We start from the raw sequence: 15377 nt of genomic DNA, 5'->3' as shown, positions 1-15377 counted from the left end.
TCTCAGCACTGTGCATAAACCAAATTAGAATCATACCTGAAGGATATTTTTGCCTCAGCCTACTACACCTATTAAAATGTCTAGGGTCTAAAGTTCAGCTCTTAATTTGACCAGTTTGACCACAGCAGGAAAATAATCCTGCTGAAACAGCACATGTGAATTATTATGTGGATTATAATGAATGGACATTTTTCTAGGGGTTGATACATTTTCAGTTAGGATATATCAAGTCTGACAATTTAATGTGGCAATTACAAACTTTCAAAGCATTCTACACCTCAAAAACACTACAATTCACATTTCCACATTTCCTAATGTGTGATCAAATGAAGACTAAATGCCTTCTATGCTCGCTTCGAGGCAAGCAACACTGAACCATGCGTGAGAGCACAAGCTGTTCCGGACGACTGTGCAATCACTCTCTCCGGAGCCGATGTGACCAAGACCTTTAAACAGGTTAACGTTCAACAGACGGATTACCAGGAGGCGTACTCAGAGCATGCGCTGACCAGCTGGCAAGTGTCTTCACTGACATTTTTAACCACTCCCTGACCTAGTCTGTAATACCTACATATTTCAAGCAGACCACCATAGTCCCTGTGTCCAAGTACGCCAAGGTAACATTTCTGAATGACTATCACTCACATCTGTTGCCATGAAATGCTTTGAAAGGCTGGTCATGGCTCACATCAACACCATCATCCCAGAAACCATTATCCCAGACACAACTCCAGTTCACATACCACCCAAACAGATCCACAGTGACGAAATCTCTATTGCATTCCACGCTGCTCTTTTCCATTTGGACAAAAGGAACACCTACGTAAGAACGCTGTTCATTGACAACAGCAAAGCGTTCAACACCATTGCCCTCCAAGTTCATCCCTAAGCTTAGGACTGAACACCTCCCTCTGCAACTGGATCCTGGATTTCCTGACGGGACACCTCCAGGTGGTGAGGGTGGGCAACAACGCATCCGCCACGCTGGCCCTCAACACGGGGGCCCCTCAGGGGTGCGTAGTTAGTCCCCTCCTTTACTCCCTGTTCACCCACGACTGCGTGGCTGTGCACGACTCCAACAACATAATTAGGTTTGTTGACCACATGACGGTGGTAGGCCTGATCACCAACGACGATGTAACAGCCTATAGGGAGCAGGTCAGAGACCTGACACTCTCCGTAAACTTAAGCAAGACAAAGGAGCTGATGGTGGACTACAGGAAAGGGAGGGCCGAGCACGCACCCATTCACATGGACAGGGCTGTAGTGGAGCTTTGTGTTCCTTTGTGTCACATCACTAAGGATATATTATGGTCCAAACACACCAACACAGTTGTGAAGTGGGCAAGACAACGCCTCTTCCCCTTCAGGAGGCTGAAAATATTTTGCATGTGTCCTCAAAAATATATACTGCTGCACCATTGAGAGCATCTTGACTGGCTGCATCACCGCCTGGTATGGCAACTGCTTGGCATCCGACAGCAAGGCGCTAAAGAGGGTAGTGCGTACGGACCAGTACATCAGTAGGGCCGAGCTCCCTGCCATCCAAGACCTCTATACCAGGCGGTGTCAGAGGAAGCCCTAAAAATGGTCAAAGACTCCAGCCATAGACTGTTCTTTCTGCTACCGCACAGAAAGCGGTACAGATGAACAAAGTCTGGAACCAACATGACCCTGAACAGTTTTTATCCCCAAGCCATAAGAGTGCTACATACTTACATATCAGTCAAAAGTTTGGACACACCTACTCATTACAGGGTTTTTCTATATTTGTACTATTTTCTACATTGTAGAATAATAGTGAAGACATCAAAACTATGTAATAACACATATGGAATCATCTAGTAACCAAAAAAGTGTTACACAAATCAAAATATATTTTATATTTGAGATTCTTCAATTTGCCTTTGCACACTCTTGGTGTTCTCTGAACTGGCTTCATGAGGTAGTCACCTGGATTGCATTTCAATTAACAGGTGTGCCTTGTTAAAAGTTAATTTGTGGAATTTCTTTCCTTCTTAATGCGTTTGAGCCAATCAGTTGTGTTGTGACAAGGTAGGGTTGGTATACAGAAGATATCCCTATTCGGTAAAAGACCAAGTTCATATTATGGCAAAAACAGCTCAAATATTACTTTAAGACATGAAGGTCAGTCAATCCGTAAAATGTCAAGAATTTAAAAAACCATCAAGTGCTATGATGAAACTGGCTCTCATGAGGACCGCCACGGGAAAGGAAGACCCAGAGTTACCTTTGCTGCAGAGGATAAATTCATTAAAGTTAACGGCATCTCAGATTGCAGCCCAAATAAATGCTTCACAGAATTCAAGTAACAGACACATCTCAACATCAACTGTTCAGATGAGACTGCGTGAGTCAGGCCTTCATGGTCAAATTTCTGCAAAGAAACCACGACTAAAGGACACCAATAATAAGAATAGACTCGCTTGAGCCAAGAAACACAAGCAATTGACATTAGACCGGTGGAAATCTGTCCTTTGGTCTGATGAGTCCAAATTTGAGATTTTTGGATCCAACCGCCGTGTCTTTGTGAGACGCAGAGTAGGTGAACGGATGATCTCCGCATGTGTGGTTCCCACGTGAAGCATGAAGGAGGAGGTGTGATGGTGTGGCGGCTCTTTGCTGGTAACACTGTCTGTGATTTATTTAGAATTCAAGGTACACTTAACCAGCATGGCTACAACAGCATTCTGCAGTGATATGCCATCCCATCTGGTTTGTGCTTAGTGGTACTCTCATTTGTTTTTTAACATGACAATAACCCAAAGCTCACCTCCAGGGTGTGTAAGGGCTATTTGACCAAGAAGGAGATTGATGGAGTGCTGCATCAGTTGACCTGTCCTCCACAATCACCCAACCTCAACCCAATTGAGATGGTTTGGGATGAGTTGGATCGCAGAGTGAAGGAAAAGAACCAACAAGTGCTCAGCATATGTGGGAACTCCTTCAAGACTATTGGAAGAGCATTCCAGGTGAAGCTGGTTGAGAGAATGCTAAGAGTGTGCAAAGCTGTCATCAAGGCAATGGGTGGCTACTTTGAAGAATCTAAAATCTAAAATCTATTTTGATTTGTTTAACACTTTTTTGGTTACTACATGATTCCATATGTGTTATTTCATAGCTTTGATGTCTTCGCTATTATTCTGCAATGTAGAAAATAGTCAAAATAAACAAAAACCCTTGAATGAGTAGGTTTTCTCCAAACTTTTGACTGGTACTGTATGTAGTTAAATAGTTAACCAAATAGCTACCTGGACTATGTGAATTGACCATTTTTGCACTAACTTTTTTTGACTCATCACATACGCTGCTGCTACTGTTATATGTACATATCTACCTCAAATACCTCCTACCCCTGCACATCAACTCGGCACTGGTACCCCTTGTAGATAACCAAGTTATCGTTACTCATTGTGTATCTATTATTACTTTCATTATTACGTATTATTACTTTTCTATTATTCATTTATTTTCTTTCTCTCTGCATTGTAAGTAAGCGTTTCACTGTTAGTCGTCATCTGTTATTTACAAAGCATGTGACGAATAAAATTTGATTTGAAGATGGCTTCCTTTTGCCATCCTTTAACAACATACAGCTAAATAAAAAGTGTCTTTGGTATCTTTCTAAGTCCAAGCCCCATTAAAATGCATGCTGTGTTAGCTTTACACTATGATATTGTCTCAACAGATATCAACATATATTTAATACAGTTTGCTGATTTATTAATTATTCAGGGTTACAAACATTTTACAACTTCTGAAAACAGTCTGTGAATCCAACTGAAACTCTGTGGCGGAAGTGCAATGCACTTGGAATTAATTTTTTAAAATAATACTGTAATAGCCTTGGTGTCCCATTTGATATCTATACCATTTAGCTTCATATCATATAAATGTGTCTTTGTTCAAATCCAGAGTACAGAGTTCAAAGTTCAGTATCATATTTCTAAAGTGTTGTGGTGTAAACAAGTGAGTCCAACTTTGTGTGATAAAATATGTCATAGGCAGCTACATCCTGTCGTGGCTATTACGTATTTCTTGCATCTAAATGGCAGCTGCGTGGCTAATACAAGGTATGAAAGACACAGTGTATCAATACTGCATGTCACATAAAGGCCAAATCCATTTCTCCTGACCCCTGGGCCATCTGGAATTGGTCCTTTGTTGGCCAAAAAGCCCTCCTTTTTATTTAAAGGAGCGGGACTTCCGCTCAAAGAGTCACATAGTCAGTACATAAATATCCCTGTAACTCAGGACAACCAAAGGCTTATCTCTTTCTATGTTTGTTGTGTTTCACCATCTTCTTCCTCATCAGGATCATCTCGTAGAGTTTCTCTAGGCCTTGTTGTAAGCCCTGTCCATCCACGGCGCTGCAGCTCTGTACGTGGTGCAGGGTGGAGGCATTCAGTTCATGGACAGCCAGGGCCTTCTCCACCTCGCTCACAGACAGAGCCGAGGCCAGGTCCTGCTTGTTGGCCAGCACCAGGACGGGCACCCCCTGGTTCTCCGAGGTACGGGTGATCTTGTGAAGCTCCACCTTGGCCTCCTCCATACGTTCGGTCTCGGTGGAGTCCACCACAAACACCATGCCATCGGTCCGCCTCGTGTACGACTTCCACAGGGGCCGTAGCTTCTCCTGGCCCCCTACGTCCCAGACCTGGAAGGTGATGGCACGCGAGCTGCCCACCGCTACCTTGATCTTCTCCGTGTTAAAGCCCTTGGTCGGGATGGTCTTGACAAACTCCTTGAGTTTCAGTCTGTAGAGCAGAGAGGTTTTGCCAGCCGCATCCAGGCCAATCACCACCACATGCAAGGACTGGAAGTTTTGCAGGAAAGGGGTGTTGGGGGCTATCTCGGTCAGCTGGTTCCCCATGGCAATGGGATGTTCTCACCTCTTTATGTGAGGTGGCAAATTCTAGTTAATCCTTTCTAATAGGTTGGCATTGGCACCCTCTTCAAAGGTGAAGGTGGCAGACTGGATGGCTGCAGGACTGCGGACCTTATCAAAACACAAACACAATAATGAGTTACTATTTAAAGACAATGAGATTGACAGGTATCACAACAATTGAGGTGCTATTACACAATAATAAACAATGACACAGACAGGAAATGTCATTAGACACTTTAATACAACACATTAATGATTGCTTCTATGGTTAGTTGATATGTTTGCATATAATGAGACTGATCAATGATTAATGCAATTTCTTATTCAATTGAATTGCAACTAGCCAAGCAACAATTGAGACCAATTGGTTATCCTTTCTTGGAATAAAACCACAACCATAACAGCCATAACCTAAGACACGGTCAATTTAATTGTTGGTCATAGGAAATGTCCAGACAGCACAATTTGATTCTGAATTGATCAAGATAAATTATGGTTTGGGTTTAAAATTGTAAGGAGCGGTAGGGCTAACAACATTTAATTGGTGGCTGGTTGTTATAGTTGTCTTTTTTGCCACTATTCTAATCCTCATAATACAGTCAAATCCCAATGGCTGTCTTGGGGCACATTGCTTACAAGTTTAATATGAATGAGGGAATATCTATGCATTTGCACATTGAATGCAGTTAATGCTGGGATATGATTGCGATTATAATCCAATTGTTTTTATGAGGCTTTGGTTTCTAAAGAAAAACACACAACTTCAATAAACACAACCCATATTTTCTCCATAGGCTGTTATAAAAAAAGAAAACGTCTTTGCTGCCATCCCAACTCTTTAATTGGGAGAACATCAGATTGAAGAAAATAGCCTGACTGTAATTCTGGCACCATTCTGAGGAATGAAATATGTGATAATACTACAGATTTGCCTTCAATGAGTGAGACATTTTACTGGAATGAAACCGCTATAACCAACCATGTGCATAGCACATCTCTATCTGTACAAAATCGTATAATAACCTGATAAAAACTATTGTCAAATATATTTACCTTCTAGACCTCTTGAATGTACAAATATGGCATAATCCTAGCGCAGCGACCACATCCATATATTCATACATCCAAATATAGTTTATCTCTGCGCGCTCATATCTGTCCGTCTGCTCCCTGCACTGGTGGAGCAATAACAGTGGAGTGGAATAGCGCGCACAACTGCTAGAACCACAACCCGAGGTGACGTCACTCAATAATCTATTCTCCTGCTGAGTGTATGGACCATAGAGATCCTATAAAGTTGTCTAATTCCTAATTCTATGGTATGGACAGACTTTGGCGCCACCTTGTGTCAAACATAACCCCTACCCACACACTAGGTAAGAATGGAATGGAATTCGTTGAACAAAACAGTTTTGTTTAATCTTGCATTGTCATTATCATGTCATGTCATGATGCCACAACCAGAAGCACAGTCAGATCTGTCTTCAGTAAAGGCAGTTGATGTTGTCCTGTTGTTGCTGTCTGCAGAGCTCATTGGCAAGTGCATTTTTGTCTATTTAGGAAAGTAATAAATTACAATGTTGTCTTTGTTTTTAAACAGAGAAAAATATGTTTTAGCATAAACATAATCAATGCAGTTGGTGAATTGATCTTATGTATTATTGCGCAAACAGTTATTCTATTATATTCAACTCGATTCTGTGATTAGATGTAGCTAGTCTGTGAATGCAGTTTTTATGTCTCTTCAAAGGATTGCGTCATAGGGGGCGCGTTCGAGTGGATCCCTTTTGTGAAGTTCACGGCCTTTCAAAGTGTATTACATTACTAGGATAAAAATTGCCCGACTTGCACCTACATGTTGACTGCATGAATTTTACAAAGTTTATGTGATCAAAGGTCATTAAGTATTTTTACCATAAAAACGGTGGATTGGAAACGTGGTTACTGGCAACACTACTGCCATGTTGCACTGAGCCCTGCTGTTGGAAAACCACATCAGTAACTAGGTTTGCGTTCAACTGGCGACAGATTTTCATGTGAATATTCGAAAATCTGCATAAAAACAATGTGCATTTTCCTACCAGAAATGTGTTTCCATCAAATTGATTTGTTGCAGATAAAAGGCTGTGCACGATGACATAGCGCACATAAAAATTACTTTCGCAGTTCAATTTCAATGTAACGGATAAAAAAATACAAGTTAAATGGGTTTCCTCCGCCATTTCTCACATAATTAATTTTACAGGCGCAAAATGATCCCACCATGTTAAAGGAACAAATTATCTGTAGGCATTGCCCATAGCTTCCACATAATTTGAACCAATGTGGAGTTCAATTGAGGTCTGTGCCCAGTGGGTAGTGTCCGACTTTTGACAGTCGGATTCATTCGCCTTACCACTCAAATGAGGCCAGGTTCTTGAGTACTCCTCAATCAGGGTAATTACCATGCGCAGATTACGCTGTGTGGTCCACTACTCTAAACGTCCTCCTTCTTCATAGCGTGATGTACTAACATGACAGCCATGTAGCGGGAAGCACGGCGCAGGCTGAAAGCCGCGTGACTATCACTCATAAAGCAGGGAGGGCCACTGTTCTTTTCATTATCGATGACATTAATTAAAGTAGGAGACGTATAGGACAGTAGGACATTGTTGATACCGTAGCTATTTCAGTCAAGGTCACAATGTTACTCCAGCGGTAGACGAAATCACAGAGCCTTAGCAATGTGTATAAAGAGATGATTTCTCTCTTGGATTTATAGGATGTGAAGTGACCTGCTCTGATGGTAGAGAGCCAGTCTGAGGCGCTAAACATGCCAGTCCTACCCATTGTGCTGGATGTGTCGCTGGTTTAAGGTATTCTCATCCCTTGCTAGAGGTTATAAATGTCTATGCAATTAATTGAATATAACTTCTTTATAACCCTCTCTCTATATGCTTTTCTCTTTATAGCAGGTAAAACTGTGCACTGCAAGTGTGCACACTAAGACAGCTACAGTGCCCAGATTGACAACAGATAGTGAGTTCAGTTCTTGCATCACACTGTTGAGTGATGGGGACAACTTTAGCCAAACATGTCCATTCTACTGCCATAGGACCTCTAGATATCAGGGGCTCAGCTTTCATGGTTTCAATCTAAGAAATTGAGAGTAGAATATGGCCTATTTATTTTACTAATCATGTTATGATGATTGACAAGGAAATTCAATAATATAGAAACTTGATTTAACCTCCAAAGTTGGGATTCTTTCTAAAAGGACAAATCCGAAACTCTGCATTGATGACATCAGATTTATGAAGATTGTTGTTTGATGTGTTTCAGTCCATCCAGTACTCCCAGCAGTGGTTGCTAAGGACAGCATGACAGCACCACCTTATTGTTAGAGGCTCTCAATGTCAACAACAACCGCTCCTACAGTACATCAACATATGTAGCTGTAAACATCATGCACTGGGACATGCACCCCCCCACACATCTCATGTCAGTGTCTTCAAAGAAATACTTCAAAAAGCTGGTAAGGTTCTAGGTATTTCAGCCATGTCCCTCAAAAGTTCCAAGTGTGCAAATAGTCAGAGTCCACACCCTGTCCAGGAAAGTTGTCACTTCACTGCACCATTCCTCTCACAGTCAAATCATGGCAACACTTAGGAAATGTTATTTACCTTGTTATATACTGTAAGGTTAATGGAGGTTAATGGAATTACAAGCCAATTGCATACTGAATATCAATGCAGTAAACTTTAAAATACACATAACATAACTTGTGGAATTTAATTTGTATTCTGAATCATTATCACACATCTCATATATGTTCGAAATCCCTACAATTATGTTAAAACAACCAACATGTACTTTCACAGTTCACAAATCATTCACAAAACTACTTTAGAAGAATATTGCACCGCAAATAATGTGGGCACAGTTCATAAATCATTCAGAAAACTACTTTAGAAGAATATTGCACAGCAAATAATGTGGGCAGAGCAGAGGACAATACTAGAATGAATAATATTGTCTACTACAATACGTATACATTTCCCTTTGATGAGTCTATCTTGTTTATAATACATATTTTCACTTTGGGAATCCCTCGTTGCCAGGCTTTCATCGTTCAAAAATCATTTGCCCGATAGGGTGGGGAAAGGTGGTGTTGGCTCCACAGTCAATGTACTCAAAGGTGTCTTTGGACAGCTGCTCTGAGTGAGCCAGGTAGGAGACATTCATTGTCATTCTGTGAAAGACAAAGAGGGAATATTAAGGCGGACATTTTGAAATCTTCAACTGCAAGTGCACAGTCTCCTGTTTCAAAATGTGAAAAATGGTCAAAGTTCAAACATTTGTTATTCCTGACTACCTTTTTCGGTAATAACAAAGGCAACGACTGTACATTGGGTTGGTTTATGAGCTAAAAGGAATGACTATAGTTACACTGTTACTAGGTTTACAGCCTGATTAATCCCAAACAGACATGAAACAAATGAGTGACATATTTTGAACATGTGGCTTGAAAAGGGGGAATTCAGCCATGTTTTGAAAAGGCTAAAAACATTCCTATTTTGGCTCCAGTAGTATTAGTGTTGGGTCTTGAAAAGCAAAATTCTGATTTTGTCTAGGTGAAAAGAAGTTGGTCAATACATGTTTACTTCGCTAAAGGTCTTCAAGGCCACTGACAAGAATAGTCAGCAAAACTACTTTGTAAATCATTCTTAGAAGTACAGGATATGTATGTTTGAGTGCCTGGGCAGTTCCAGTCGAGATACGCTACATGACCAAAAGTATGTGGACACCTGCTCGTCGAACATCTCATTGCAAAATCATGGGCATTAAAATTGAGTCTGTCCCCCCTTTCTTGCTATAACAGCCCACACTCTTCTGGGAAGGCTTTCCACTAGATATTGGAACATTTCTGCAGGGACTTGCATCCATTCAGCCACAAGAGAATTACTGAGGTAGGGAACTGATGTTGGGCGATTAGGCCTGGATCACAGTCGGCGTTCCAATTCATCCCACAGGTGTTTGATGGAGTTCAGGTCAGGGCTCTGTGCAGGCAGGTCAAGTTCTTCCACACCGACCTCAACAAACCATTTCTGTATGGCCCTCGCTTTGTGCACGGGGGCATTGTAATGCTGAAACAGGAAAGGGCCTTCCCCAAACTGTTGCCACAAAGTTGAAAGCACAGAATTGTCTAGAATGTCATCGTATGCTGTAGCACTAAGATTTCCCTTCACTGGAACTAAGGGGCCTAGCCTGAACCATGAAAAACAGCCCCAGACCATTATTCTTCCTCCACCAAACTTTACAGTTGGCACTATGCATTTAGGCAGGTTGCTTTCTCCTGGCATCCGTCGGACTGCCAGAGGGTGAAGCGTGATTCATCACTCCAGAGAACGTTTCCACTGCTCCAGAGACCAATGGCGGCGAGCTTTACACCACTCCAGCCGACGCTTGGCATTGCACATAGTGATCTTAGGCATGTGTGCGGCTGCTCGGCCATGAAAACCCAGTTCATGAAGCTCCTGACGAACAGTTCTTGTGCTGACGTTGCTTCCAGAGGCAGTTTGGAACTTGTAGTGAGGGTTGCAACCGAGGAAAGACAATTTTTACCCGGTATGTGCTTCAGCACTCGGCGGTCCCGTTCTGTGAGCTTGTGTGGCATACCACTTCGAGGCTGAGCCGTTGTTGCTCCTAGATGTTTCCACTTCACAATAACAGCACTTAGCAGGGCAGAAATTTGACTAACTGGAATGCTGGCATCCTATGACGGTGCCACGCTGAAAGTCACTGAGCACTTCAGTAAGGCCATTCTACTGCCAATGTTTGTCCATGGAGATCGCACGGCTGTGTGTTCGATTTTATACACCTGTCAGTAACGGGTGTGGCTGAAATAGCCGAATCCACTAATTTGAATGGGTGTCCACATTCTTTTGTATATATTGTAATGAAACAGGCAGGGAGTAGGTCTCGAACCCTCAACCTTCTAGCCCGAAGTCCAGCGCGCTATCGACTGTGCCCCAAAAGCATGCTCAAGTGGCAGAGTCGATATCCTCGCTTATCAACCCAGGGTCGTTACACTACTCCCTGCTTTCAAAGAGCGCGTCCTCGCGCTAGCTTGCGACTCTACGTTTTATAGGAACGCGCTCACCGGCCAAGCACACGCACTGTTGTGGATGCAAGGTTCGATCACTTCTGACACCAATGTAATGAAACAGGCAGGGAGCAGGTCTCGAACCCTCGACCTTCTAGCCCGAAGTCCAGCGCGCTATCGACTGTGCCCAAAAGCATGCTCAGAGTCGATATCTGCGCTTATAAACCTAGGGTCGGTACACTATAGTGTATGTTGAAATAGGAAGTCAATGGGGCATACTATAGACAAGCACTGAAGCTAGGCATGCTACAGCCTAGTAGTCTGATGCTGAAGTGTATGTAGTGAGTCGGATGTGTTTATGGTTGGCCCTTTAATTAACATATCTTAAAATAAAAGTGTGATACCCACTGCAAAAGTAAGAACAAGGTGTGAATCCTTATGGAGGTTGACTTGCAGTAATTACTGAAACAGAAGAGTTACAAAGACATTTATTAGCCTATACATATAACATAAGGAAAATCATATTTTGAAAAGAAAAACCAAAAACGTACTTTAAGTTTAATTAATATACAGTGCATTCGACAAGTATTCAGACCCCTTGACTTTTTCCACTTTTTTTTGCAAACATTTCTAAAAACGTGTTTTTTTAGCTTTGTCATTATGGGGTAGTGTGTGTAGATTGATTAGGGGAAAAAACAATTTAATCCATTTTAGAATAAGGCTGTAACGTAACAAAATGTGAAAAAAGTCAAGGGGTCTGAATAGTTTCCGAATGCACTGTAAGTCCTAGCCACGAGCAGTTGATGTACCATAATGTACACAGATAATACTATATTTCATTCCTAATTTAGAAGTAGTGATGGTAATGATATTGAACATATAAGTGATAATAAACATCATGCTTACTTCAGGCCTGGGTCCTCAATTATTATGGGTATGACAACAGTATACTGTACGAACATAAAAAAGGAGACCGGAAAACTCAATTATATCGGGAATTGAGGTCAAATTGTTTCATATAGGACCTTAAAGGAAAGTGCTTTGCACGACAGTACTACAATTGTGTAATTTTACATTTTAGTCATTTAGTAGACGCTCTTATCCAGAGCGCCTTACAGGAGCAAATAGGGTTAAGTGCCTTACTCTAGGGCACATCGGCAGATTTTTCACTCAGACAGCTCGGGATTCAAACCAGCGACCTTTCAATTACTGGCCCAACGCTTTTAACCGCTAGGCTACTTGATCCATTATGATTTATATTAAACAACAATATCAAACTCACCAATTTCTCTGAACGTGATTTGACAGAGGTCATATTAAATATCTTGATTCTGCCCATCACTGTTTCATCGATCAGCACTTGCATATCAAAGTCCAAGACTTCCATCTCCGCAAAATTGTCATTGGTGAAGTTGAAAACATTCTAGAAGAGGAAACGCATAGTTTGATCACACTGACCTCATGCAATAGACCAAACAATGAGCGATCACATGTTGTCTTTGATGTCTACGGGAGTGTGGCATGTATACTTACAGTGACTTGCATTTCAACTTTGTCTGGGGTGAAGAAGACCATCACTGATTGGACGGTGACAGGGGATAGTGAGATACTCCGTGGGAAGAGGAAGAAGAGGATCAGAAAGCAGATCAGGAGACACAGCACCACCGAGATACACACGTAGAGTTTCCTGGAAAATTTGAGTAAACAACTATGAAGCAAAATATTATATTTTGATTAAATTCACAAAGAATCTTACTGTATACAGTGTCACGTATGGGTAAAACACATCACACAGTCACTCAAACACACACAATCAGACGCACAAAAACAGACACACACACACACACACACACGCGCACACACACACACACACACACACACACACACTTACGTGCGGCTGGGCCTCAGTCTTTTGTCTGAACATGAGATGACTGCCACTAGCTGATCATGTTCTATACAGAGAACAGTAAGGAGGGTTACTATTTCACAGTTAGAGATATGGCTCTATTGGTATGTCAGCCTTCCTGCACACAACATCACTTCTCTTAAATCAAGTGTGGGTTATCAATAGTTTAAGGAAGACACTTCCCGAATCCCATCAGCAAGTCTTAGAATACCAACATGGAAATAGTCACATTATTGAAATGTAAGTTAATCACAGGAACAACTAAGTAGTCAGTCTGGCAGAAGTGGGCCACCTACCTCTTGGAATACGCCCTATTCCCCGACAAGTCGGGCAGTTATCTCCTAAATTGCCTATGCTGTCCCCGATGGCTCCATATAGTTGGGAGTGGGACCGAAATCTTTTCTTCTGTGGTTCTTGTTCCTGAGGCATGATGGCCTCTGTGCCCTCCTTGGAGGCACTGGGGTGTCCGACAGTGACCATGGTCTGAAACACCGTCCTATCTGCTGGGAGAAGAGGAAACACAACCCCGTCTGCTGTTAAAAGGTGGCATCAGCCATACATTCTCTTACATGAACAAGTATGACTGATATTGTCTAAAGCTGTAATGCTCTTTCTATAAAGCACCTTGGTGTTGGACTGTGTGAAGCCTGAAAGAATATTGATTTGCTCTTTATAGTGCAACACTATAAACCTTCAACCTGCCTCTATAAAATAATTTCCCTGCATTTGATACACACGAGGAGACAAAGACATAGGAGGAGGCCAAAGTCCTCAACATTGCTGTAAAGATTTTGATATGCAGCGTTGATATGCAGCATCACTGTATCTTATCTCGGACTGATTGCATGTCTATGATTGCCTGCTGCTGGATTAGATAAAGCGATACCTTATTTTTATACGTTCTGTTGGATGAGATGTTTAGATGAATGAGCTTTTTTTGCCACAATATCGCTAAGGGTGTAGGCCTTTGTAATTTAATGTAACACTTTCTCCTTTATATAGATTTGGAGTACAAACCATGAATGCCACTTGATAACAGCATTTACGCATTGTATCTGTCTGTCATCCTTACTATACATTCCTTACATAAATATTGTTTCAAATTACAAATCTTCATCATTTTGAAAATATATAATATAACTCTAATTAAAATAGGCTACCTGAATTAGACAATGACAAACACATTAGATGGCCTATCAATTATTTAAGCATTGAAAACATGACATTATTAAATGATGATATACAGTATTCAATTTGAATTGAAGGAAAATGACAAAGCATTAGTTCAGCTGACAATGTGGAAAGTTGATATGCTTTTGCTTCTGCGCACTTACTTTATAATCTGATGTCCGTCAGGTTTTCAGTGCTGCTAATTGTTATATGGTAAATACTCACAGCCAAACATGTTTTATACCAGTCAACGATTAACGAATATTTGATTTTCTCCAAAATAGTTTGTCTGACGAAAAGACGAATTCACTTCCTACTTGAAGCATTTGAAAGGCGGACGTCATGTCTGAACGATGTATGCTGCCACTTGGTGGTAAATTACTAGCATTACCCACAACAACGCTTATTATAGCACCTAGATTTTGATTAAGACTTGACAAAGCAAAGCAATACATGGCAGTCGGTAGGCCTATGTCCAATTTCTAAAGATACTGAGTGAACATAACAATTTTTTTTCCGTGCAACCAACGGGCAGAATTTAAAGGGATAGTCAACCCAAATTACATATGGGTTTCCTTAAGCAGTCTATGGACAAGGAATGACAGCAATCCATGCTTTGTTTTTGTTAACCAGGCCACTGTTTCAAATGCTAACTTTTAAGCATTTGTGGCACAAATCCAAGTCAATTGTACCTAAACTCAGCAAAAAAAGAAATGTCCCATTTTCAGGATCCTGTCTTTCAAAGATAATTCGTAAAAATCCATATAACTTCACAGATATTCATTGTAAAGGGTTTAAACACTGTTTCCCATGCTTGTTCAATGACCCATAAACAATTAATGAACATGCACCTGTAACAGTGTAGGTTCCGTCCCTCTCTTCGCCCCAACCTGGGCTCGAACCAGGGACCCTTGCACACATCAACAACTGACACCCCACGAAGCATCGTTACCCATCGCGCCACAAAAGCCGCAGCCCTTGCAACGCAAGGGGCAACCCTACTTCAAGTCTCAGAGCGAGTGACGTCACCGATTGAAACGCTATTAGCGCGCACCACCGCTAACTAACTAGCCATTTCACATCGGTTACACTCACCCCCCCCCTTTGACCTCCTCCTTTTCCGCAGCAACCAATGATCCGGGTCACGGCACCAATGTAACAGTGTAGGTTCCGTCCCTCTCTTCGCCCCAACCTGGGCTCGAACCAGGGACCCTTGCACACATCAACAACTGACACCCCACGAAGCATCGTTACCCATCGCGCCACAAAAGCCGCGGCCCTTGCAACGCAAGGGGCAACCCTAC

The 15377-nt window shown here is 41.8% G+C and overlaps 2 protein-coding genes across 7 annotated transcripts; both read right to left on the bottom strand.

The window, feature by feature from the left end:
- Positions 1-3718: 3718 nt before the first annotated feature.
- Positions 3719-7977, bottom strand: LOC106579387 (ADP-ribosylation factor-like protein 4D). 2 transcript variants are annotated; one of them, XM_014159230.3, is made up of 2 exons: positions 7308-7977; positions 3719-5020 (listed from the first exon to the last, which is right to left on the bottom strand). In XM_014159230.3, exon 2 carries the CDS (start codon positions 4892-4894, stop codon positions 4289-4291), a length of 606 nt encoding a protein of 201 aa, XP_014014705.1. In that variant the 5' UTR covers positions 4895-5020; positions 7308-7977; the 3' UTR covers positions 3719-4288. The 2 variants fall into 2 exon arrangements, with proteins under 2 accessions (XP_014014705.1, XP_014014704.1); XM_014159229.3 differs by lacking the exon at positions 7308-7977 and adding an exon at positions 5966-6277.
- A 211-nt stretch (positions 7978-8188) lies between these two features.
- On the bottom strand, positions 8189-14443 carry LOC106579335 (transmembrane protein 106B). 5 transcript variants are annotated; one of them, XM_014159165.3, is made up of 8 exons: positions 14238-14443; positions 13200-13403; positions 12889-12949; positions 12531-12684; positions 12280-12420; positions 11904-11947; positions 11406-11459; positions 8189-9143 (listed from the first exon to the last, which is right to left on the bottom strand). In XM_014159165.3, the coding sequence occupies exons 2-8, from the start codon at positions 13381-13383 to the stop codon at positions 9017-9019; spliced, it is 765 nt and encodes a 254-aa protein (XP_014014640.1). In that variant the 5' UTR covers positions 13384-13403; positions 14238-14443; the 3' UTR covers positions 8189-9016. The 5 variants fall into 5 exon arrangements, 3 of the variants coding, with proteins under 3 accessions (XP_014014640.1, XP_082821954.1, XP_014014642.1); XM_082965828.1 differs by having other exon boundaries at positions 13200-13406; positions 14238-14432; XM_014159167.3 differs by lacking the exon at positions 14238-14443 and adding an exon at positions 13528-13709.
- Positions 14444-15377: the final 934 nt, after the last annotated feature.

The sequence above is a fragment of the Salmo salar genome, chromosome 19 (genome assembly GCF_965601325.2).
Source record: "Salmo salar chromosome 19, fSalSal1, whole genome shotgun sequence".
In the NCBI taxonomy this organism is placed as follows: Eukaryota; Metazoa; Chordata; class Actinopteri; order Salmoniformes; family Salmonidae; genus Salmo; species Salmo salar.
The sequence above is the reverse complement of the archived record's forward strand: the minus strand, read 5'-3'. Positions and strand labels throughout refer to the sequence as shown.